Genomic DNA, 24,256 nt, shown 5'->3' with positions numbered 1-24,256 from the left:
CAACAAAGAAATACATCATGCTAAGTGAAATAATCCAATCATAAAAAACCAAATACTGCATGATTCTACATATATTAGGTAGGTAGACTAGCCAAAATCATAGAGACAGAAAGTAGAATGGTGGTTCTAGGGACTGGAAGAGGAAGGAATGAGCAGTTACTGTTTAATGAGTACAGTGTTCCAGTTTTGCAAAAGGAAAATAGTTCTGATCTTAATGGATGTACAACAATATGAATGTATTTAATACCACTGAACTATACACTAAAAAATAGTTAAGATAATAAATTTTATTATATTTAGCCACAACTCTTTTTTTTTTAAAAAACATTTTGTTTACTTATTTGACAGACAGAGATCACAAGTAGGCAGAGAGAGAGGAGGAAGCAGGCTCCCTGCTGAGCATAGAGTCCGATGTGGGGCTCGATCCCAGGACCCTGAGATCATGACCTGAGCCAAAGGTAGAGGCTTTAACCCACCGAGCCACCCAGGCATCCCACAACTCTTTTTTTTTTTTTTTTAAGATTTTATTTATTTATTTGACAGAGAGAGAGAGATCACAAGCAGGCAAAGAGGCAGGCAGAGAGAAAGGGGAAATCAGGCTCCCCGCTGAGCAGAGAGCCCAATGCAGGGGCTTGATCCCAAGACCCTGAGATCATGACCTGAGCCCAAAGCAGAGGCTTTAACCCACTGAGCCACCTGGGCGCCCCATCAACAACACAACAACACACCTCTAAATAACTCATGGGTCAAAGAATAAATTACAAAGAAAATTAGAAAATATGTTGAAATGAATGAAATAAAAAGCACAACATATAAATTTTGGGGTTGCAGCTAAGGCAGTACGTAAAGAAAAATACATAATCTTAAATGTCAAGATCAGAAAAGAGTATCTCAAATCAATAAAGTAAGTTTCCACCTTAATAAACTACAAAAAGAACAAACTAAACCCAATGCAACAAAAAATAAAAATTAAGAGTAGAACAAAAATCAAGGAAAGAAAACATAAATAATAAAAGAAAATCAATAAAACAAAAAGTTGGCTTTTCACAACAATCAAGAAAATGGGATGCTTGGGAGGCTCAGTTAAGTGCCTGCCTTTAGGTCAGGTCATGATCCCAGCACCCTAGGACTGAGTCCTGCACTGGTCTCCTTACCCAGTGAGGAGCCTGCTTCTCCCTCTGCCTACTGCTTCCCCTGCTTGTACTCTCTCTGACAAATAAATAAAATCTTAATAATAAATAAATAAAAGGGCGCCTGGGTGGCTCAGTGGGTTAAAAACTCTGCCTTCAGCTCAGGTCATGGTCTCAGGGTCCTGGGATCGAGGCCCTCATCGGGCTCTCTGCTCAGCAGGGAGCTTTCTTCCCACTCTCTCTCTGCCTGCCTCTCTGCCTACTTGTGATCTCTCTCTGTCAAATGAATAAATAAAATCTTTTAAAATAAATAAATAAACAAAATTTTAAAAAAAACTATTTTGAAAAATACGAAGTTGAATTACCAATACTATCTGGTTTCAAACTTACCATAAAGCCACGGTCATCAAGTAATGGCACAAGGCTGGGCATATGGATCAATGAAATAGAAATGAGAGCCCAGAAATAGATCTTTCTATTCATGGTCAATTGACTTCTATCAAAGATGCCTAGATAATTCATTTGGGAAGAATAGTGTTTTCAACAAATGGTTCTGGGTGGGACAACTGAATGCCCTTATTCCACCAAAAAAGAAGGGAGGAGGAGGGGAAAAGGAAGGAGGCAGCGACAGAGGTGATAAGGAAGAAGAAGAAGTCAAAGAGGAAGGAGATGAGGAAGAAGAGGAAGAAGCAGCAGTAGCAGCAGCAGCTTACCACACACCATACACAAAAATTAACTCAAAACAGACTATGGACCTAAATGCAAAAATTAAAACTAAAAAACCACTAGAAGAAAAAATAGAAAATCATGATCTTGGGTTAGGCTAAACACTCACAAGTAGGACTCCAAAATCAAGATCCATTAAAGAAAAACCTGGTAAACTGCAGTTTATCAAATTTAAACTTTTTTCCTTAAAAGATACACTAGGAAAATAAAAAAATAAGACAAAAATTGGGAGAAAATATGTAGATCACATAGTTGGTAAGTAATTTATATCCAGAATATATAAAGAACCCTCAACATTCAATAAGACAAATAAGCCAGCTAAGAAATGGACAAAAGATTTAAACAGACATTTCTCTAACAAGATACATGAGTGGCTGGGGCGCCTGGGTGGCTCAGTGGGTTAAAGCCTCTGCCGTCGGGTCATGGGATAGAGCCCCGCATTGGGCTCGCTGCTCCGCGGGGAGCCTGATTCCTCCTCTCTCTCTGCCTGTCTCTGCCTACTTGTGATCTCTGTCTGTCAAATAAATAAATAAAATCTTTAAAAAAAAAAAAAAGATACATGAGTGGCTAAAAAAGTAAGGTAAAAAAGATATACAAATGGAACTGCTATAATAAAAAAAGACCATATCAGTATCAAGTTTGCATATATGTTTAAAAAAACTAGAATGCGGGCGCCTGGGTGGCTCAGTGGGTTAACTGCTGCCTTGGGCTGGGGTCATGATCTCAGGGTCCTGGGATCGAGTCCCGCATCGGGCTCTCTGCTCGGCGGGGAGCCTGCTTCCTCCTCTCTCTCTCTCTGCCTGCCTCTTTGCCTACTTGTGATGTCTCCCTGTCAAATAAATAAATAATCTTAAAAAAAAAACAACAAAACTAGAATGCTCATACCTTGTTGGCAAGAATGTAAAATGGTAGTCATTCTGGAAAATAGTTTGGTGGTATCTTAAAAAAGCTAAAAAAAAATTATCATATGATCCAACAATTCCACTCCTAGGCATTTACCCAAGAAAAATGGAAATATACATTCACACAAAGACTTGAAGGCAAGTATGCATAGCAGCAATATCCTTAATGGCCAAAAACTGGTACCAATCCAAATGGTACCTGGTAAAGTGGTAAACAGAGAAACAAAATGTGATATATCCATGGAATAGTGGAGTACAGGAATCTTACTCACACATAAAAAAGAACTAACTACTGATTTAAGCTACAGTGTGGATGAACCTCAAACATACTATGCTAACTGAAGGAAGCCAGGTATAAAAGACTGTATGTTGTAAGATTTATTTGAAGTGTCCAGAAATGGCAAATCTATAAAGCCAGAAAACAGATCAGTAGCTGCCTAGGGCTGAGGGAGGAAGTGGAAAATGACTGCAAAGAGGAATAAAGGAACTTTTGGGGGTAGTAGAAATGTTCTAAAACCAGAGCATGGTGGTGGTTCCATAGCTCAATAAATTTACTAAAAACATTGAACTCTACGCTTAGAGTAAGTGAATTTTATGGCATTTAAATGGCATTTTATGGCATTATACCTGAATAAAATGGTTAAGAAAGAAAAAAACTAGACTAGAAGTTCAACTGTAGGATGGGAGTACCTTTTAGTTTCAAATAGCCTGGGATCACAGAGGAAATTTCCTCTAGTTCGAAAACTTGTCAAGCTCTCCTTTGGTTAAAAAGAACTTGTTTTACATGATGTGCCAAATATTTAGCATCACAAAGAATAAAACAAAACAAGAAAACCCTACCAAATCTCCTTTGGGAATCAATCTGCGGTCAGATTACAGTTGCCAGGGTAAAGAATGTGCTACCACAAGGGGGCTCCATCTCACCACCTCTCCCCTCCTTACTGGGGCCAAGAGCTAATTGCTAGGCTGGCACTATTATTATAAGCCTTTATGCAATCTACCACTAAAAATTAAGGGGGAAAGGTAGAGTTTGCAAAAGAAACACATGTGACTACTCAAAGTGATACGATTCATAATAAAAGTAAAAAATATACTTGGACCAGTAATGCAAGTAGTCAGTCAACTTTTTCTATTTAGGGATATATAGGATCTTTGACTTGTAACTGTTTTTACCACTCTTTAAAAATATAAAAACTGGGGCGCCTAGCTGGCTCAGTCATTAAGCATCTGCTTTTGGCTTGGGTCATGATCCCGAGGTCCTGGGACCAAGCCCCACATCAGGCTCTCAGCAGAGAGTCTCCTTCTCCCTCTCCCACATCCCCTGCTTGTGTTCCCTCTCTCATTGTCTGTCTCTCTCTAGCAAATAAATAGATATAAAATCTTCTAAAAATAAATAAATAAAAATATAAAAACCATTCTTATTTGGGACTGTACAAAACCGAACAGTTTACTGATCCCTCACTTAGAGTATTAATGTTCCATTAGGATGATGAGCAACTGCTGATGAATTCTAACCCCCACCCCCTACTGCTTCCTGATCTTTAGTCAAGGGTAAAATTGTATCTCTGGTTTTAAAATGTTCACCACAAAAGCACCAGTAGAGACAGTTTGAAGAGAGACTGGGGTGAGTGAATCTGCTCTAAGTTTCTCCAGAAGGATGGGCAGTGATATGGGCTGAGCATCTCAGGAGCTCTCAGCGAAATAAAAGGACAAACTGTGGAGGCAGACCTTTTTTAAAAAGAGGTCCTTCTCATCACGAGCCCCTTTCCAATCACAAGACATCACCAGTCAAAATGAGGTCTGTGAGATTCAAGACCAGTCAGTACCTTTGACTTCACTTTCATGCTTTCACACTGGGACCTATGCAGCAGCTAAGTCATATGAAGCAATAAAAGTATAATTAAACTATCTCTGTAATTCAGCCACTGTACAAATACCTTAAAAAAAAAAAACAGTTTTCTTCATTTTGGTCTAGGGTCTTTGAAACACAGTGCTACCCTTGCTCACAATTTATACAAGATCATCCTAATGGCCACAAGATTGCAGTAAAAATAGGATACTTAAAATTTTATCAATTTGGTTCCACAGCTCACACTTCCTCATGCAAAAGAACACAGCACTCAATTACTATAGCTGAAAAAAATTCATATGAACACCGAGAATGGAAAAAAATAGGAGCAGCCCCTGGTCCTCACATCCAGGCCATGTTGCTCTCCTAGTGGACATAAACCATCTCAGAGAACACCAACTTCAGACAAGTCCCTTTAAGACCATGATAAAGTGAGACAAAACAATTTTACCAACTACAGACAAAAACAGGTAAATGTCACTTCAGAATTTTACTAAGTACAGACAAAAATAAGGTAAATGTGCAACGCACAAAATACCAAACAGCCCCTCTCATGGCTACTACTTCTTTAACCAATGCCAACTTTATCTTCACTCTATGTACTTCCTTATAGCTAAGATTCATTGAGATAACCTAAGTATAAAATTACTCCCACTTTCTAACAGCACCCAATCTACAGCAAACTCGTGTTTCCTTAGACCATCCCCAAATCACCCAATGAAATCCCAAATCCTACAAAAGGTTCTTCTAACACCTTCTAATAATAGTGTGATACGTCCAAGCTCCCCATGGTGTGGTTTTGCCCTTTCTGGAACAAGTAATAAACCCAACTTGTTCAACTTCAGATGTGCTGCCAGTGGCCTTTGGTAGGAGGGGACTGACAGTATTAAATCGTGAGTTCTCTCCATTCCCCTACCACACTTCAAAAACCACCTCCAGGAGATGCACGGTGCACACCAGTAAAGAGAACTGTATCAGAGGACCACGAAGACTAAAATGCTGGCCATCTCTGAGACCCACAGAGAATATACCAAACACCAAATAACATGATAGATAAGATCTCTCAAAAATATTGCAAACTAGAAAATAGAGAAAAGCCAAAAGAATCATGAAGAATCCATAAAGGTTGGCCATTTTTTTCAACTAAAATTAGTTTATACCATTTACACTACATGTTCAAAAAATATTTTTTTAAATATTTATTTATTTACTTATTTGACAGAGAGAGAGAGATCACAAGTAGGCAGCGACGCAGGCAGACGGGGAGGGGGAAGCAGGCTCCCTGCTGAGCAGAGAGCCAATGTGGGGCTCCATCCCAGGACCCTGAGATCATGGCCCAAGCCAAAGGCAGAGGCTTAACCCACTAAACCACCCAGGCGCCCCCAAAAATATTCTGACAAGAAACAAAGTTGATAGAAGAAAAGATCATTAAAAATTTTTTTTAAATCAGCTTTTTTTTTTAAATAGAAAGTTCATAACTTCCAGATGTCCATTTACCTACTGAAAGGACAAAGTAGACCCTATTTCTGTAACAAAATAGGAGCACAGGCAAAGCTAATATTCGGCATTTACTAAATTTAGCTCCAGAAAGAACTTTCACTTTTCAAGGTAAGTCATAATACACCTTGCATAAAATATTAACAAGTCCAGTATATACACAACCCTTTAAATTTCCCAAATCACGGCAATATGAAAAGATTCTATATTCTCAAATAACTACAAGGTTTCAAGTACCCAATATCCCGAGTTCAAGGAAGCAAAATTCTATTAAACAACAGCTATACTGTTATCGATGAGTTTCACAAGAGAAGTAGTACCTTGGCTCATACTCTAGGATGTTTGGAGCACCAGTGTAAAGCAGCCCATCATGAGGTCCAGGGCACCACATGGTCCTCCTGGTGAACATGTGCAGTGTGGGGTTGGCCCTTCCAGATGTAGCAGTCATAAGGATGAGGCCCTGGGCATTTGCTCCCTCCTGTATTTGGCTATACACATGACGTCACAAAAAACTCAGGTGCTCAGGAACCTCTCATTAAATAAGGTATGTAAAACATAGCTTTGGCTAAAACTTTTGGAATTAAGTTTAATATTATTGATGACATTTTCCTGTGAGTTTATTGACAGTTGTCTGCTATTTAAGGTAACAAAGCAGGTAAAGTGAGGCAAAATTCCTCAAAGCTTACCTTTCAGAGCTATCACCTTAGAGGCTGGATTCATGATGGCACTTTCAGCAGAGATGGGCCGCCTGATAGGCGCCATTGGATCGTTCATGTCAATAATCACTACCTGAGCCTGTTCACCAACCTTCTCTCGGACACATATAAACTTATCAGATTCCATGGTCAGTGTACTGAATCCAATATTGGCTGGATTAATTCCCAGGTTTTGGAGCTAAAGAGAAAAGAAACATTTGATTTAAAAGTAAGTCTCTCCTCTCTGAAACAGATTAAATCTAGCCCATTATTTAGGGAAGTTTAACAGAAGGAAGAGGAAAAGTTAAATAAGAATTTAGAAAAAACTTAACATCAAGTGATTATTCAAGGCAATGCATCAACAGCAGGCCATGAATCAACTCTCAAGGAGCCTACAATCCCACAGGCTGATGAGAACACACAAGAATAAGAATAAAACCAGGAAGAGGGAAGGATGCCATCAGAGCCAGAGACAGGAAGATACCACCTGGGAGGGGGTAGAGAAGCCCACAAAGAATACCTCACAAATAAGGAGAGCCTCAGCAGGAAGAGGGTCTTGGAGAGGTGAAGGCAGGTAAAGAGAGCAGAAAGGAAGAAAACAAAAACTGGTTTCTCCAAAAGCAAGCAGTAACAAAGAACTAGCCAAGAGTTTTTCCTTAAAGCAACCCCACAAATCATAAAGTCTGATTTCTCAGTCAGTTTAAATATTTCTTGGTGAGTCTAAGGTTAATAAAAAAGTCAAAAGGTCTAGTACATTTTGGAGGTAGACAGATTGCTTGAACTCATGTACAACTTAAATCAGGCACCTTTCTCCAAAGACCACTTCATAGATAGTGCCTGGTTTAAATAAAAACCTATTAATGAGATAAGCTTCAATGAAAAACCCTGGGGAAAACACAGACTCGGGAAATTTCTATCACTCCTATGAAGAACCATACTTATTTCTATAAAATTCTCTTGCCCCCATTTACCTACAAGTATCTTTTTTTCTAAACATTGTTCTGCTCAACTCAAACCCTATTGCTCCTGACTTAACCCTTTAGTAACTGTTACCCTGTGTGAATTTGTATAAAGTTTATGCTAACAACAAAAGATTAGGGGCGACTTGTTAAAAATAACTACCAGCCTTTGGAAGAAGCACAAATGAGACTGTTCATACTGCTAGTATAATTCTTAATCCTATCATATTTTTCCCCCATGAACTCCTCAAAAGCAGGGACTATATCTTAATTGTTTCTTGTGATACAGAGTCTAGCATATACTGAGTATTCCAGCTGCTGAGCAGAACAGGCTGGAGGCCAACAGGTGACCTCATCTGACCTTTCTGCTAACTCAGGAGGCAAGTTATGCCACACACAATTTACACTAATGCAACACACAGTTTTTAGATTAAGACCTCTTCCCAGAATCACAATGCTGATTAATGATGGGGACAGTTGTGAATAAAGCTTGTGCTCTGAACCACAATACTGAGTTGTTTGAAATTCACATTTTATTTTCACACATCTGAAGTAGCAGCTTAATGCAGTAAATGCAGTGAATGAAAGTTGAGACTTTTTCATAGCAAGTAATTTTCACACATTCATTCCATAAATAAGTACTGAAAACATACTATCTATTAGCCACTAACTAGACTCTGAAAACAGTAAGATACATAAGATACAGTCACACTATTCAGAGCCCACAGACTGTGGAGACTAACCATTACTATTAGGCTAAACTATATGAAGTTGCTGATAAGAGGGCAATGAAAAGTTCCATTGGGAGCAGAGGTGGGGAGTGGGGAGGAAGGGGAAGTAAACAGGGTGAAGTAAGTTCCCAAGAGACCTACACGGTCTCCTTTATTTTTTATTATGTATTATTGTAAACATTGTACTATATAAGCATATAGTAAATTTAGAGAACACCCAACACTGTCAAATCTTTACATATCAGAGCCATACACTTAAGTGGGCCCAGATTTTCTAAATTTTCACTTTATTCTTAGTTTGGGGATCATTTTGAATTAATATGGCAACATTCTGATTTCAACTCCAAATATCAAGAAATATCTATACCCAATCTCTTGAGCACAGTACGTTCTTAAATATTAGTGACTGAGTCCAGCCAAACACAGGACAATCCCACCAAAATAACTTTTACATCCAAAATATCAGATACTGGGGCGCCTGGCTGATCAGTCAGTTGAGCCTCCAACTCCTGATTTCACCTCAGGTCATGATCTCAGGTCGTGGGATCAAGCCCTGCGGTGGGCTCCACGCTCAACAAGGGAAGGGTTCTGCTTTGGATTCTCCCTCTTGCTCTCCCCACTGTGCATGCATGACTCTCTCTCTCTCTCTGTATATATATAAATAAATCATAAATTAAAAAGTAAAAAAATAAAATATCAAATACCACTAAGCTTTACTCCATATGCAGAAACAGAATTCCAAAGAAGTGGTGTACTCAAAGTGATTTTTTCTCATTAGTTAGAAGCTGTAACTAAGGACTCCTGATTCCTACAATAATTACTCTGAAAGGTAACCTAGATACACATTTAAAACAGTCCATATACGAGGTAAGCAAAAGTACACAAGACACTATCTAATAATCCTTTTCTGTTCTCAAGACCTGCAATTAAATGAATCCAAATTCAAATTTGACACTGGGGAAAACATAAAAAGAAATTACTCATCCAACAGTCCTGTTGTTTCTATATTTAAGGGGTTTAGGGACAGTATTCTGAATGGGGAGGGTTGCAGCTGTGTTTATACAGGGACGTTGGTGAAAACACCAATTGCCCATATCAAAGAGCCAAAACGTTCCAGTTGCACTGAACATCCCAGGTTTTCATGCCTCTTGTCTTTGAAGATGCTAGTCCTTTCTCCCTCTGTTTATGTCTCCTCAGACTCATTCACTGCCTTATCACTGTGCCCAGCACATGGATGTTCAATAATTAATTAGTGAAGAAGTTACAAGTTTTAGGCAGTTAAGAAAATAATTTAAAGTAACATGGGGCGCCTGGGTGGCTCAGTGGGTTAAAGCCTCTGCCTTCAGCTGAGGTCATGATCCCAGGGTTTTGGGATTGAGCCCCACATCAGGCTCTCTGCTTACCGGGGAGCCTCCTTCCCCTTCTCACTTTCTGCCTGCCTCTCTGCCTACTTGTGATCTCTGTCAAATAAATTTTTAAAAAAATCTTTAAAGTAACTTAAAAATATAGATTTTATATGTTAAACTTATCAGCAAGTTTTTTCCTAGCTTAAAGAGGGAGCTCTGTAAATGAGGACCTATGAAGGTCTTTTCTAGAACTAACCTAAAATTCTAGGACTAGGTTAGTTCAGGGTACTTTAAAAATTACATTTTTATTATGCTTTACAGAACTTCTCTCAAATTACATCAACGTACGTTTTCTGTATTTTAAAACCAATGAATAAGACCCTATATTTATACCTGTTAAATGTCAACTAGTTGGATTCCAGCCTGTCAAGATCTGCTTGGATTCTAATTTTGTCATTGAACTTTGCCAGCCCAGCTCTGCGGCATCCTTCTTTAGCCAGCTGAAAGAGATCGTAATCTCCCCCTGGCATGGAGGCCACCAGCAGGCCTCAGGCAAGAGATGCAAAAGAAGAAAATAAAGAACAGACTGAAAGGAATAAATTCGGGCAAACAGCAAGGGAAAGCAAAGAAATATTTATAGGATGGGGTGACTGGTGTCAACAACTACTGCCCCAGAAGGATATTAGTAAGCAACACTGTCGAATGCATGCTGCAATCTATATGTAATCTTCAAAGAAAGATTTTCAAACTCTGTTAAGTTACAAAAGCAAAAGGAGGGGAATTTTATAACAGAATTCTTTTAATCATTTTTTGAAAGATATAATGGTTTTCTTAATAGTAGTTTCATCTGGGAAAATAGACCTAGTTTTTGAAAAGAAAGGTTTAATTTTCTTTTCTTTTTTAAAAAGATTTTATATATTTATCAGAGAGAAAGAGAGAGAGCAAGTGCATAAGCAGGTGGAGCGGTAGGCAGAGGGAGAAGGAGGTTCCCCACTGAGCAAGGAGCCTGATGTGGGACTCCATCCCAGGACCCTGGGATCATGAACTGAGCTGAAGGAAGACGCTTAACCGACTGAGCCACCTAGGCATCCAGAAAAGTTTAATTTCCATTTATATGTTCTATCTGGGGTTATTCTTCCCATGTATATGTATGACTTCAAAGCTTGTTCCACACACACTTTGCCCTAGCTACAGACTTTGCTCAAGAACCTGGTGGAAAGGGACCTTGACTAAGATCCTCCTAGCACACGGTAACTATTTTAACCCAATAAATTCAAAAAGTACTTGTGTAGTTTGGGGATTTTGAACATTTAAATATGTTCTATGGTGATAACTGATTCTTCTAAGGAGGACCTGTCCAAATTCACTTAATATTTGCTCAATTACTATGCCACTGTTGGGATTCTCTCGAAAAGGCTGACCCTTCCACACACCCTGGGTGACTGGGTTGTTACTTTCTTCACTTCATAAATAACAAAGGCAGAAGGTAAATGGCTGGCCCACTATCTACTTCCAAAACAAGTCCACCCAGGGTAAAATTTAACAGTTTACACAAGACCTTAAAAACATTTTACATGGGTGCACAACAATTTCAGGGCAGAAGGAGCCTAGCATTGTCTTAGTATACCAAAAACCAATTCACAGAATATGATGGCAATGTAATGGTAACATAAACCAAACATGTACTAGGCTGTGAGTACAGCATCTTTTTTTTTTTTTTTAAGATTTTATTTATTTATTTGACAGAGATCACAAATAGGCAGAGAGGCAGGCGGGGTGGGGGGCAGGCTGAGCAGAGAGCTCAATGCGGGGCTCCATCCCAGGACCCCAGGATCATGACCTGAGAGGAAGGCAGAGGCTTTAACCCACTGAGCCACCCAGGTGCCACGAATACAGCATCTCTTTTCAGAGTGATTCCCTGGGGCATCTCCAGCAGATACAGGTGCCCATGACTGTTTTCTTTTTTTTTTTTTTTTAAAGATTTTATTCATTCATTTGACAAAGAGAGACACAGCAAGAGAGGGAACACAAGCAGGGGGAGTGGAAGAGGGAGGAGCAGACTCCCCATGGAGCAGGGAGCCAGATGCAGGGCTCGACTACTGACCCCCTCATCCTATAATTTACACAGATCCTCTTGGCAGACTCTGTATCTGTTAAAAACATCACCTCAGAGATATGCTACATATCAAAACCTTTAGGGAATGCATTTATATGTTCTCTGTGTACTGAGCTGTGTCACATTTCAAAACTCTTACAAACTATTCCTCTTCTGAATCAAGGTCACTGGTTTTTAGCCCTTTAGCTTTTTTCCATTCTCAGCTTAAAAAGCAACAACCTTCAAATTTAGATATCTGAATATAAAAAAGTTCAAATAGTACACTGAAGAAAAATATTTCTGCAGAACTAGTCCTCCACTCAACAGGAGGATGGCAGGATAAGTAAAATTAAATAAATTGCTACAATCTCAAGCTGAAGTGGAAGAATGCTTTATTATAACGCATTAGATATAGAAGTACAGCTTCTGCTCTGGGTACATTCCTGAAAAGATGATTGTAGAATAAAAGTTCCTATACAAAAAAAAAAAAAAAAAAAGTTCCTATACACTAATTTGTTTTTTTTATTTTAAGATTTATTTATCTCGGGGAGGGGCAAAGGAAGGGGGAGAAGGAGGATCCCAAGAAGAACCTCCTGCTGTGCACGAAGTACCCCCCCAACCCTGGGGCTCAATCTCATGACCCCAGATCATGACCCCACCCAAAATCAAGAGTTGGAGGCCCAACCAACTGAGCCACACAGGAGCCACCTCCCCATATGCTGATTTCTATTTTCCCAGTGACCATTATAAAATGATTGTTTTAACCTTTGGGGAAAATCTGGCCCACAATTTTTCATATGAAACCAACCAAAATTAAAAACAGAAAAAAGATAACTAGATTCACAAAATATAAAGTGATATGGTAGACAAAACAGGCAGGGGTTGTGTGGCAGAAACAAAATGTGAGATAAGTAGGAGTATTCTTAATAAAGTAGACTTACAGTAAACTGCTCATGGAGCTATTTGGAGGTGAGCTATATGGAGGGCCTAGAATCTACATTACAACTAGTCAGTCATTGATTATACAAACATTTCAATATGGAACTGGTTTCATTCCTTCTAAGATATCAGGGCCCATTATGTACTAGGCAGTGGTAATACAACTGCAGAGAGGAGATCCTGAGATTGCAGTCCAGTAGGGGAAGTGATCACCTATACACCATATGGTTAGGGCCATCATGAGAGAAGCCCCAAAACTCTGGGGGCACACAGGAAGGGCTCCTAATTCTGACATATCAGGGATAGCTTCCTGTCACTTAAGCAGAAGGCTAAGTAGGCCTTGGCTGGGTAATAAGAATGAGGAGAAGAGGGCGCCTGGGTGGCTCAGTCAGTTAAGCATCTGCCTTCAGCTCAGGTCATGAGCCCAGGGTCCTGGGATCAGGTCCCACATTGGGCTCCCTGCTCTGAGGGAAGTCTGCTTCTCCCTTTGCCCCTACCCCCTGCTTCTGTGCACTCTTCCTCTCATTCTTGCTCTCAAATAAATAAAAGTAAGTGAAATTAAAAAGGGGGGGGGGGAGAATGTTCTGGAAAGAGGCAATAAGCCCACAGGTAAGAGTGTTGGGCTCCAGAGAAGGTCCTGAAGGACCAGACGGTGATAAGCAAGAAAGCTGAGCAGGTGCTGGATTAGGCAGGGCTTTATAAGGCATTGAGGAGTCTGGCATTTTCATCCTGGAAGCAAAAGGGAAGCATTCACTGATGAACTTTAAGCTTTTGAGAAAATCTCTTTGCCTGTGTGTTAGAGAAGGGAAGGCAAGACTAGAGGTAGATGACCAGAGACAAAGTTAGTGCAGCCATTTAGGTGAGCAATGTTGTCATAGTCCAGGGTCATAGTTCAGGGTCATGTCCAAGCTAAGAGTAGCAGAATAATGCCCAAAATACATAGGAGAAAGAACCAACGGGTTAGGGAGAAGTCATGGCTGTCTCCTAGGTTCTTGGCTGGAAACTGGAGAAGATACACATTTGGAGAGAAAGAAGAACCCTATTTTGGAACATGATGTGTTGTTTGAAGAATGTATGGACCATCCAATGGCCTTCTGCAGGGGCCAGCTGTCATAGTGGCAGTAACAACTGACAAGAATAGAGCATTTTGTTATGTACTAGACACTGTCCCACATCTTACATTTATCACATTTATTAACTCAAAATGTCACAATAGCTCTATGAAGTAAAAACTATACCCTTTATCTCTGTATTATAGATATAGAGATGGACACACAAAAACGTTACAAAAATTGCCCAAATTCACTTGGCCAGTAAGTGCCCAAGCCCAGAGTCAAACCCTTCCATTTGTACTCAGTCTGTGCTCTTAACCAGGGCCTACTATTGTCTCCCCTACATATACCTATGAGGCTCAGCAAAAATATGCAGCCTGCCTGGGAACACTGAGCATATGGGAATACATACAAACCACCCAGTAGAGCATACAAAATGAAAAGACAGAAGAGCTCAAGACAGACCCCAGGCTTATTCCCAAGAGGAGCCCACAAAGGAAACTGGGATGTGAGCAGAGAGATAGGAGAAACCCTGGGAAACTGTGGTATGACCAAAAGCAACAGAGAAAGGGTTATGAGGAGGCAGTAAAGTACGGTGTCAACTATAGAAGATGTTTTGGAGTTTTAATTCTTTTTTTTTTTTTTTTTGGAGCAGGGGCCAGCAAATTACAGACTCTGTATAGCCCAACTAAAAGTGAGTTTTATACTTTTTACAAAATTTTAAAAAGAGGGAGTGGGAGACTATGTTTCAAGAGACAATACATGGCTCTCAAAGGCCTAACCTATATACTAACTGGTCTTTACAAAAAAGTCTATATGACAACTTGACAACTTGTAAACTTGGCAAGAACAGATGCACAGGAACAGTGGGGGCAAAAACCAGACTGCAGGTTACTAAGGAATATAAGAGAAGTGATGGAGGGATAAGGTAATTCTTTCATGATGTCTAGCTGTAAGATAAGAGCTTCAAGGGAACGGGGAGAGGGAGAAGTTTGTGTAAAGACAGAAGAGATATGAGCATGGTTAAACACAAACATGGAAGAAGACACCAAGAGGGAATGGATGAAAACACGGGAAAGAGAAGGCCTTGTTAAAAGAGGAAAGGAGGTGGGATCTGGAACACACACAAGTGGAAAAAAAAAAAAAAAAACACCCACTTTTGAGATAACAGGAAGGCAGAAAAGGGCAACTGCAGACAAGTTTGTAAGGCTGCAGGCATGAAGGTGAGAAATATCCCAGCTTATGGCTTCTGCTTCTCCAATCATCTGTTGCCAACAACGGGGAACGGCAGGATTAGGGATTTAAAAAAACAAGCGGAAATTTTTAAATGTCTGCAGCTAAGGGAGAGTGTACAGACTAGAAAAATGAGTACAGAGAAATCTCAACAGCTGGTTAATGCTGGAGACCACAAACCACATTTACATGGCCTATGTGTTAACAAGTCATAAGTATTTTCCAGGTAATAGAATATATTTTTTCAAGACATTATGAACTTCCATAGGAATTTAAAATGTCTTACTGCTTCCTTGCCTTCTGAAGAGAACATATTTAGTGGCTAAAGCACAGGCTTTGGAGTTAGTGATCAGAGTTAGAACCCAAGCTGTCACTTACTAGTTGTGTAATTTTACCTTTATTGCTCACTCTCTCTGTGCCTTAGTTATTTATAACTCTGTGCCTCAGTTACGATAAAGACTAAATTAAATGAGATTTATAAAATACATAGCATAGTGATTAGCAAAAGAAAGGGCTCAATAAAATGGATCACATTATTGTGTTGTTCTAATTAGCAGCAGCAGTAGTATTTTCCTATTTCACATTACTGTCAAGAGATGGGTGTTCAGGAGACTGCTACCTCCACCAACCACAGCTCTATCACTAAGGGACCACAGAATACTCGAGGGATCGAGTTTCCAATCTGCATAATAAGAGGATCTGACCCGTCACTATACTCCCAGGGCCTCTCCCATCTGGATATAGAGTTAGAAGTGTTCTGTGCTATGGGGAAAAAAAAAGATATTCCAATCCACAACATTCCTTGCAATCCTGCAGTGTAGTTACAATGACCTGAGTCTGATTCCGGCTCTTACTTGCTGAATGACTGGACAACTTATTTAATGTCTCTGTGCCCCGGTTTCCTCACCCAGAAAACGGGGAAAATCATATGGATCTTATGGGATTGTGATGATTTTTTCTTAAAGGAGGCTCCATACCCAGCGTGGAGACCACGGGGGGTGGGGGGCGCTCCAACTCAAAACTGTGAGATCCAGACCTGAGCGGAGATCAAGAGTCAAAGGTTTAACGGACTTAGGCACCCAGGCGCCCCAGAACTGTGATGATTTAACAAAAGCACAGAGCCAATGGCAACTATATACCTACGCCACCTCCTCACTTGTAAAATGAGAATCGTTATCACCCTTCACAGGTGTGACATATGCGTGTGATGTGAGTGAAGCACTGTACATCATGCCAGGACACAACCCCCAGTCAAACACAAACAACCAATCTTTATTTCCCTGAAGCACAACTCTATTAGGAGAGTTGGAGATAGAACAAACTGGGACCTCATTAAAAAGCTAAACTTTGGGGAGTGGGTGTTACTGCATTGAAAGGGTCTTATTAAAACACACCATGATCCCTCTCGCTCTTTGGTCAAAGGATTTGACGATCCTTCCTCCCACGAAACCACTCCAGTGACTTCGGAAGCCAACAGACACAAACTCAGATGTAAGAATCGAGAGACGCAAAAGGGAAATGAGACTCAGATTTAGATTTCAGAGTTGTAAAGCTTGCGAGTGGAATCCGAGCGCACCGCTCGTCAGTCTGGTTCCAGCTCCCAAAAGCACTGAAAGACATTTCGGGACATCTTCAGTTTCCGTCACCCGGCGCTCTTAGCATGCCACCGAGATCTGAGCCGTCCGAGAAGGATCACCGTCGCTACTGGATAACGGGTTTCAGCGATCAGCACACCTGGCGGGGCGGCACGTGCGGGCCACCGCGCCCTCCCACTACACCGACCGGCGCGCCTAGACACCAGCCCGCCCACTCGATCCCTCGGGTATGTGCGCCCCGCCGCGTCCACTGGAGTCGGGGTCCAGGGCCAGGAGCCGGAGGTCCCGCCGGCCGGCCAGTCAGCGGCTCCCGCCCGGTCTCCCGGGAGGCGGGGCGGCGGGGGGCGCGGCTGACAGGACGAAGCGCGCGACCCGCCCTGTAGCCGTCCGGGTCTCGGTGCCGGAGCCCTGATCTCACCTGGAAGTGCTCCTGGAAACGGATGGGGAGGATCTGCGCCATGGTGGGTGCGTGGCCGAGGCGGCAACGGAGACGGAGGCTGTGGTGGCCGTGGCGGCAGCTCCCCTCACGCGGGCGGACGGGCGGCGGCAGCAGCGGTGGTGGCGGCGCCGGCCGCGCAGGCGCACTGCTCCGGGCCCCGTCCCGCACGCGTTCTCTCTCGCCGCACCAACCCTGCGCGGGATCCCTCCGCCCCTCCGCCTGAGGGTCCGCGAAAAGTAGTCCCGCGCGTAGCCGCACTTCCGGCACCCGGGAGCTGGAATCAGTCTGCGCTGCCCTGGGGACGTATCCCGGGCAGGCGTGCGCGGGAAGGTGGCGGGCTCCCGGGCTAAACCCCAGCCTGTGCTCCGGGCAGGTGTGCAAGGGAAGGGAAGGGGGGTTCCGGGCCAGATCCCTAGCCAGTGAATGGGGCAGGTGTACGAACGCGTCGGGGGCTGCTCCCCGCCGATACTCGGGTCCAGTGTACGCGGGAAGATGGACCGAGTCTCTGGCCGCTGCGCTCAGGACAAGTGTGCGCGGACGGGGACTAGGCGTGGGCTGTCCTCAGCAAGTTTCCTGGGGAATAAGGTTTTCAGAAGAGGTAAATCAAGTTCCCGGACTGCCCTTGTCTAGAGGCTTGCATGTGTTGGGGGGTAGCGGGCAGTGGGGGAAGTTCTACCTCAAACTCTGGGCAGTTTGAGGGACAAACAAAAGGGACATTCTTTTTCAGTCAGGCACAGATGTGCCAAAACAGTGAAAGGAGTGCGGGAAGTATGTGCGCAGATAAGTGTCTGCACGAGGCTCAGCCCTCTTGTAGGGAGCATCTTTCCTGGCTCATGCAAATTGTATAGAGTGTGCTTTATCAGTACATCAGGCCGAAGAGCCTGCAAAGATCACATCTAGCAGCAGATGACTAACGAGGGGCCACGGAGGGTCACCTGGATTGACTGTGGTCTCACAATAGTGGGAGCAGTTCCGGAACGAGAGCCCACACCTGCTTTGCCCAGCGGTCAGTTGTTTTCTGAGGCACCATTTGAAGATGTGTTTTGCATGCAGATGGCTCAGCTGCATAAAAGAGGTTTGTCAGGGAAGGGAAAGCCTTTGGCATTCTGTGTAAGCGTTCCCACAGTGTAATCGATACCCTGTATGCTTCCCTTTGCTCACTGATAATTTTAAGAAATTAATAGTCCACCGTGAATAACACAGTGATTGTGCAATTATTTGCACAGTAGCTTCACAATCTAGTATCATCCAAAAATATGTTAAAGAAGAAAGTCTGCCCACTTTTCAAATGAAATCACTTTTTCAGTGTTAGCCAAGAACCTTTCGCAGAGTGCCCTTTCAACATCTGGGTAGCCTCACCATCTAACAATAGATCTGGCTTCTGCTGTGGGTAGTACCACCCAAATCTCTCCATTTTGGCAGTTATGCCTGTGACTCCCAAGTACACTTCACACCAAACATGTAAATCCTTTCGTATTAATTCTTATCACACCCTAAATTACCATTCCCCCCACACACAAAGAGGGGCCTTTTGAGGGGTCAAAACTAAAAATTTACATCCTAGAAGAAAGAATTTCAAGAAAATTGTGGTTAAGCAAAATGATAGGATTCTTAATAAGTCTAGACCTCACTGTGTGTCTGTACTTGTAAAGGAAATGAACGTTCTGATTTGAGAAGGATTCTAGTATTGACCACTGGTCAGTGACCTGCATACATATATTTACAAATTTATATATTCTATATACTTTTTGTATATGCATTGTGTACCTATTAGCAGATCAAAAACTTGGATAATGCTGTGGCATAGCGGTGTGAGGAAGGCAATTTGGTGATACTTATGCATTTTCTCTTCTGCCTAGGGTATCTACTCTGCAGTTGTTCTTGCAGACCATCCTACAAATAAAATTCCAAGGGAAATTAGCAACTCATGGTAAAAATAGATAGATAGATAGACAGATAGATAGCCAGCCACATGACCACTCAGGGAAACAAGCCACCACAAGAAGCAACCAGGAAGACCAAGAAGCAGATACAGACTCACAAAGGTTGAGAAAATGAGATTATTACAAACAACTTCTAAATTCCTATATTTAAGAGAGTTAAGCAACAGCTTAAAAATACATGTGGGAAAATACATGCAGGAAACCTGAAACTTTCAAGAATAACCCTAACAGATTTTTGAAAAAGAACCAAATGGAAATTCTAGAAATGCAAAATGTAATAAGAGTACATACAGTAAAGCTTTGGCACAACATTGTAAGTGGGCTCGAAATGATCTAATCATGCCGTGAGGTAAATAAAATGAGAATAGAAGGAGGACAGGGGTGGAAACTATCAGTGAGGAACCAGTCAGGAGACAGACATCGCACTAGTTATTTGAACAAAGGGAATTTAATTTAAAAAAATAGTTAACGTGAAATTACGTTACTAACCAAATAGCTGGAAGGGTAAAACAAGAACCCAAGTTATCATGGAGGTATAAGTGCAGGAATTAGCTACCATTCATAGAGCTCATGGATAAATAGGACCTGAAAATATTCCAGCTTCGAGGAAGGCCTCTGGGGAGAGGGATTGATTGCCCAGCTAGGGCCATGGTCTCTAAGCCTAGAGGAGGGGTCTACATAGGACTTGTATGTACACTGCTAGGGAGGGGCAGTGGAGCTGGCAGCCAGAGTTCTGAGAAGGAGGTGCTCTTCTGTGGGAAGAATCTGCTGAGTTGAGGTAGTGCTCACAGGAACAAATTCTGTAGTCACTCTCCCGTGTCCTTCAGGGCAGAGTCTAATGGAGAATCTGCCAGCACAGAAATACTTGTTTCCAGAGTCAGCCCTTGCACCACAAGGCAGTTTATATAAGGAGAAGGGAAGATAGAGCTGAAAGACAAAACTTAATAGCTGCTACAGAAAACCTCTTATATCCAAATTAAAATTCCCATGTGGCTTTCAGATAAGTGAAATTAAAAAGCCCATGGAGGATTTCTGTTTCCAGAAAGTATCAGAGAGCTAACAAGGGAATGAATAATGATGAAGCCAATATCCAAGAGAAAAAGGAAATGAGAGGTTGGCCTGGCATTCAAGATGCTTTTTCCTGAGAGGCATCTGCCAAGTCCAGAGGAAGGGCTGAGAAGGTAGGACTCTGACATTATTTTTATCACACTCATGCCCTAGGTAGACAAAGTTTAAGTCTGGGAACCACCAAGGAGTTACCCTAATGTATTGTTTGGGTACCACAAATTGTTTGGGATACAATTCAAATCATTTCAGTCCTTGCCAGCAGCAAACATAAATTCTCTAGGGAGAGAGTTAACTTCATGATGGGCCTCACATCGTTTCTACCATTGTTCGTATGCAGTTGTTATGCTCAATCAAACATAGGCATCCAAGGAGAGAAGGTAAATGATTGCAAAACAAGATAAATAACAGAAAAAAAACCCACCCCACGTCTATAGAGAATTGAGGTAATGCCGTTTTCCCAAAGACTTTTCAAGGGCTATGCTTAATATGGTTAAGAGAATTAAAGACAAGATTGAGAATTTTATAAGACCTGGGAATTATAAAGAAAGAACCAAGTGGAAATCCTATAACTGAAAAGTATAACAAGTAAAAAATTCGATGGATAGTGTTTATTAGCAAGTTATATGTAGCTGAAAAGAGGAAACCAATAAAGCTAGAGCTAGGTCAGAGGAATATTTCCAAATTAAAGCACAGACAGAATAGGGTAGAAAACACAGAATATAGATAAATATAGAGGATACAGTACCAAGGCTAACATACATGTAACTGAAATCCTTGAAGTGGAGAGGATGAGGCAGAAGCAATGTCTGAAGAAATAATGGCTTAGAGTTTATTTTGAAAATTGCTGCAATGGATCAAGCCTCAAGTTCCAGAAGCATTACAGACTTAAATCAGAATTCATAAAAAGCAAATCACACTTAGGCATGTCAGACTAAAAATGGCTGAAAATTTAAAAAACAAATAAACCTTAAAACCAGCCAGGGTGAATAGACTTTCTAAGGAGCAGTAATTAAGCTAAGAACTGACTTCTTAAACAGTAGAAACCAGAATACAGAAGAATCATACTTTCAAAGTGTGGGGGGGGAAAAAAAAGCCTGCTAACCTAGTTTTATATTTGGGGGGAGGGGGAATCCCTTAGGAATGTAAGGGAAATTATATTTGCAGACAAATGAGGTCTAAGGAAATTCATTACCAGTAGACCCCAACCAAAAGCAGTACTAGATTGTCTTCAGGAAAAAAGAGATTATCTCAAATGGTGAATCAGAGATAGCGGAAAATTAAAATTCAAGAAAAATACGTTGGTAAATCTAAATGAAAGTTGACTATATAGCACAAAATAATAACACCTTCTGGGATAAAAAAATATATCAGATTTAAAATGTATGAGAATCATAGTCTGTAACTCAGGAGTAGAGTGAAGGGATTCAAGGTATCTTCAGACCAAGATCCAAGCATCATCTGAGAAAAGTATAGAGAGAAGTTAGGTTTGTAGTAGATTGAATGGTTGGTCCCATGCCTTAATTCTTTTTTTTTTTTTTTTTTAGATTTTTTAAAAAAATTTATTTATTTGACAGACAGAGATCACAAGTAGTCAGGCAGGCAGAGAGAGAGAGGAGGAAGCAGGCTCCCCGCTGAGCAGAGAGCCCAATGTGGGGCTTGATCCCAGAACCCTGGGACCAGGGCCTGAGCTGAAGGCAGAGGCTTTAACCCACTGAGCCACCCAGGCGCCCCTGTCTTAATTCTTTGCAGTAGGATTCATCCACATCCCTGCCGTGGATTTGTCATGAACTAAAGATGCCTCTTCACCCCTTGGTTTCAGACTTGGCTCTGTGACTTTCTTTGGCTGATTGGCCAGCAGAGGTTTAAACATCCTCCGTTGTTACACCTGCAGTCTTATAGTTCTGCTGCAACTAGGAGTATAATATGTCCACAGGAGTCCCAGCCTTTTCAGCTTGAAGATCAGAATGGTGCATGCAGACAAGAGCCAATCCCAATCTGAAGCCTAGATGCAGATTTAGCCCAAATCATCCAAACCCCAACCAACCCACAGACCTAGAGTGAGATGTAATCTTAAAAAAAAAAAAAAAAAAAGTAGGGGCGCCTGGGTATCTCAGTCATTAAGCATCTGCCTTCAGCTCGGGTCATGATCCCAGGGTGCTGAGATTGAGTATCAGTCTCCCTGCTCCACGGAGAGCCTGCTTCTCCCTCTCCTGCTCTCCCTGCTTGTGTTCCCTCTCTCGCTGTCAAATAAATAAAATCTTTTTTTAAATGAAGTAAATGTGGTTATAAGCATAAGTCACAGAGAGGTTGAGGTTGTGACATTATTGTGGCAATGTGGTAATTACATTATTGTGGTAATATTGATGGATACAGAAATTGGTACCTAGAAATGATGTACTTACATAACAAAACCCAGAAATATATGGCATTGCTTTGGTACCAGGTGATAGGGTAGGAACAAACAGCTTAACAAAGCTGAAAAATTGGAGTTCTGTATTATTAATTGACAAAATTGTTTCTGGTAAATGTTATGGGTTAAATTATGTTCCTCCAAAAGTCATGTTGAAGTCCTAAACTCCACTGTCTCAGAATGTGTCTGTATTTGAACACAGGGTCTTGAAAAGAGGTGATTAAGTTAGATGATGTTGTATGGGTGGGCCTAATCCAATCTGACTGGTCCCTATGAAAAGAGATTAGAAAAAGACACAGAAATGGCCATCTGAGGACACAGGGAAATGAAGGCCATTTACAAGCCAAGGAGAGTGACCTGAGGAGAAACAACCCTGCTGACAGTGTTTTTGCTTTTTTTTTTTCCTTAATGTCTGGCCTCCAGAACTTTGAGAAAATAAATTTCTGATGCCTGAGCCTCCCAGTCTTTGGTACTTTGTTATGACAACCTTAGTAAACTTATAAGTAATTATGGGAAAGAAAGTGTACCAGTTGGGTAGAACGAATAAGGCAAATGTTGAAAACATGGGCTGGTTGCTTCTGTTTTCACTTGATAGGGTTCTACCACACACACAAAAATGCACTCAGAAAATGACCAATTTGTGGGGCACTTGGGTGGCTCACTTAGTTAAGGGTCTACCTTCAGCTCAGGTCATGGTGTCAGGATCGTGGGATTGAGCTCCACGTTGGGCTCCCTGCTTGGCCAGGAAGCCTCCTTCCCCCATCCTACTGCCCCTTCCCCACACTGGGGCACACTTGTATACTCACTCTCTCTCTCAAATAAAAAAAAATTTTTTTAAAGAAAATTACCAATTTGCAAGTTGAATTTAGAAGCAATGGCAAGAGTGCAAAAGTTGCAGCATTGGAAGATGAGACTGTTCCTAAACCAAATGTGAGACCATTACCCACACAACCTTAGGAAGAAGTCTGTATCTAAAACTTGGCCAGTAAAGATTAACAAGGCCGGAAACAACAAATGTTGGCAAGGATGTGGAGAAAGGGGAACCCTCTTACACTCTTGGTGGGGATGCAAGCTGGTGCAGCCACTTTGGAAAACAGTGTGGAGATTCCTCAAAAAATTAAAAATAGATCTGCCGTATGACCTGGCAATTACACTATTCGGTATTTAGCCCAAAGATACAGATATAGTGAAAAGAAGGGCCATATGTACTCCAATGTTCATAGCAGCAGAGTCCACAATAACCAAACTGTGGAAAGAGCCAAGATGCCCTTCAACAGACGAATGGGTAAAGAAGATGTGGGGCATATATGCAATGGATTATTACTCAGCCATCAGAAAGGATGAATACCCAACTTTTTGCATCAACATGGATGGGACTGGAGAAGATTATGCTGAGTGAAATAAGTCAAGCAGAGAAAGCCAATTATCATATGGTTTCACTTACTTGTGGAACATAAGGAATAAAATGGAGGAAAGTAGGAGAAGGAAAGGAAAAGTGAATTGGGGGCAAATTGGAGGTAGAGACAACCATGAGAGACTGTGGACTCTGAAAAACCGACTGAGGGTTTTATTTTTTTAAGAGTTTATTTATTTATTTGACAGAAAGAGCACAAGCAGGGGGAGAGGTAGAGGGAGAGGAAGAAGTAG

The 24,256-nt window shown here is 41.5% G+C and overlaps 1 protein-coding gene across 2 annotated transcripts in view; it reads right to left on the bottom strand.

The window, feature by feature from the left end:
• Positions 1-17,412, bottom strand: part of CLTCL1 (clathrin heavy chain like 1) — a 95,273-nt gene extending 77,861 nt beyond the window's left edge. For both annotated transcript variants that reach the window (XM_059139890.1, XM_059139891.1), the window contains exons 1-2: positions 17,168-17,412; positions 6,791-6,998 (exon numbers count right to left, since the gene is read on the bottom strand). In XM_059139890.1, coding sequence (XP_058995873.1) covers positions 6,791-6,998; positions 17,168-17,209 — 250 coding nt within the window. In that variant the 5' untranslated portion in view covers positions 17,210-17,412. The remainder of the gene's footprint in view (positions 1-6,790; positions 6,999-17,167) is intronic.
• Positions 17,413-24,256: the final 6,844 nt, after the last annotated feature.

This window comes from Mustela lutreola, chromosome 11, assembly GCF_030435805.1.
Source record: "Mustela lutreola isolate mMusLut2 chromosome 11, mMusLut2.pri, whole genome shotgun sequence".
Taxonomy (NCBI): Eukaryota; Metazoa; Chordata; class Mammalia; order Carnivora; family Mustelidae; genus Mustela; species Mustela lutreola.
This window is presented reverse-complemented; position numbering and strand designations above follow the sequence as displayed.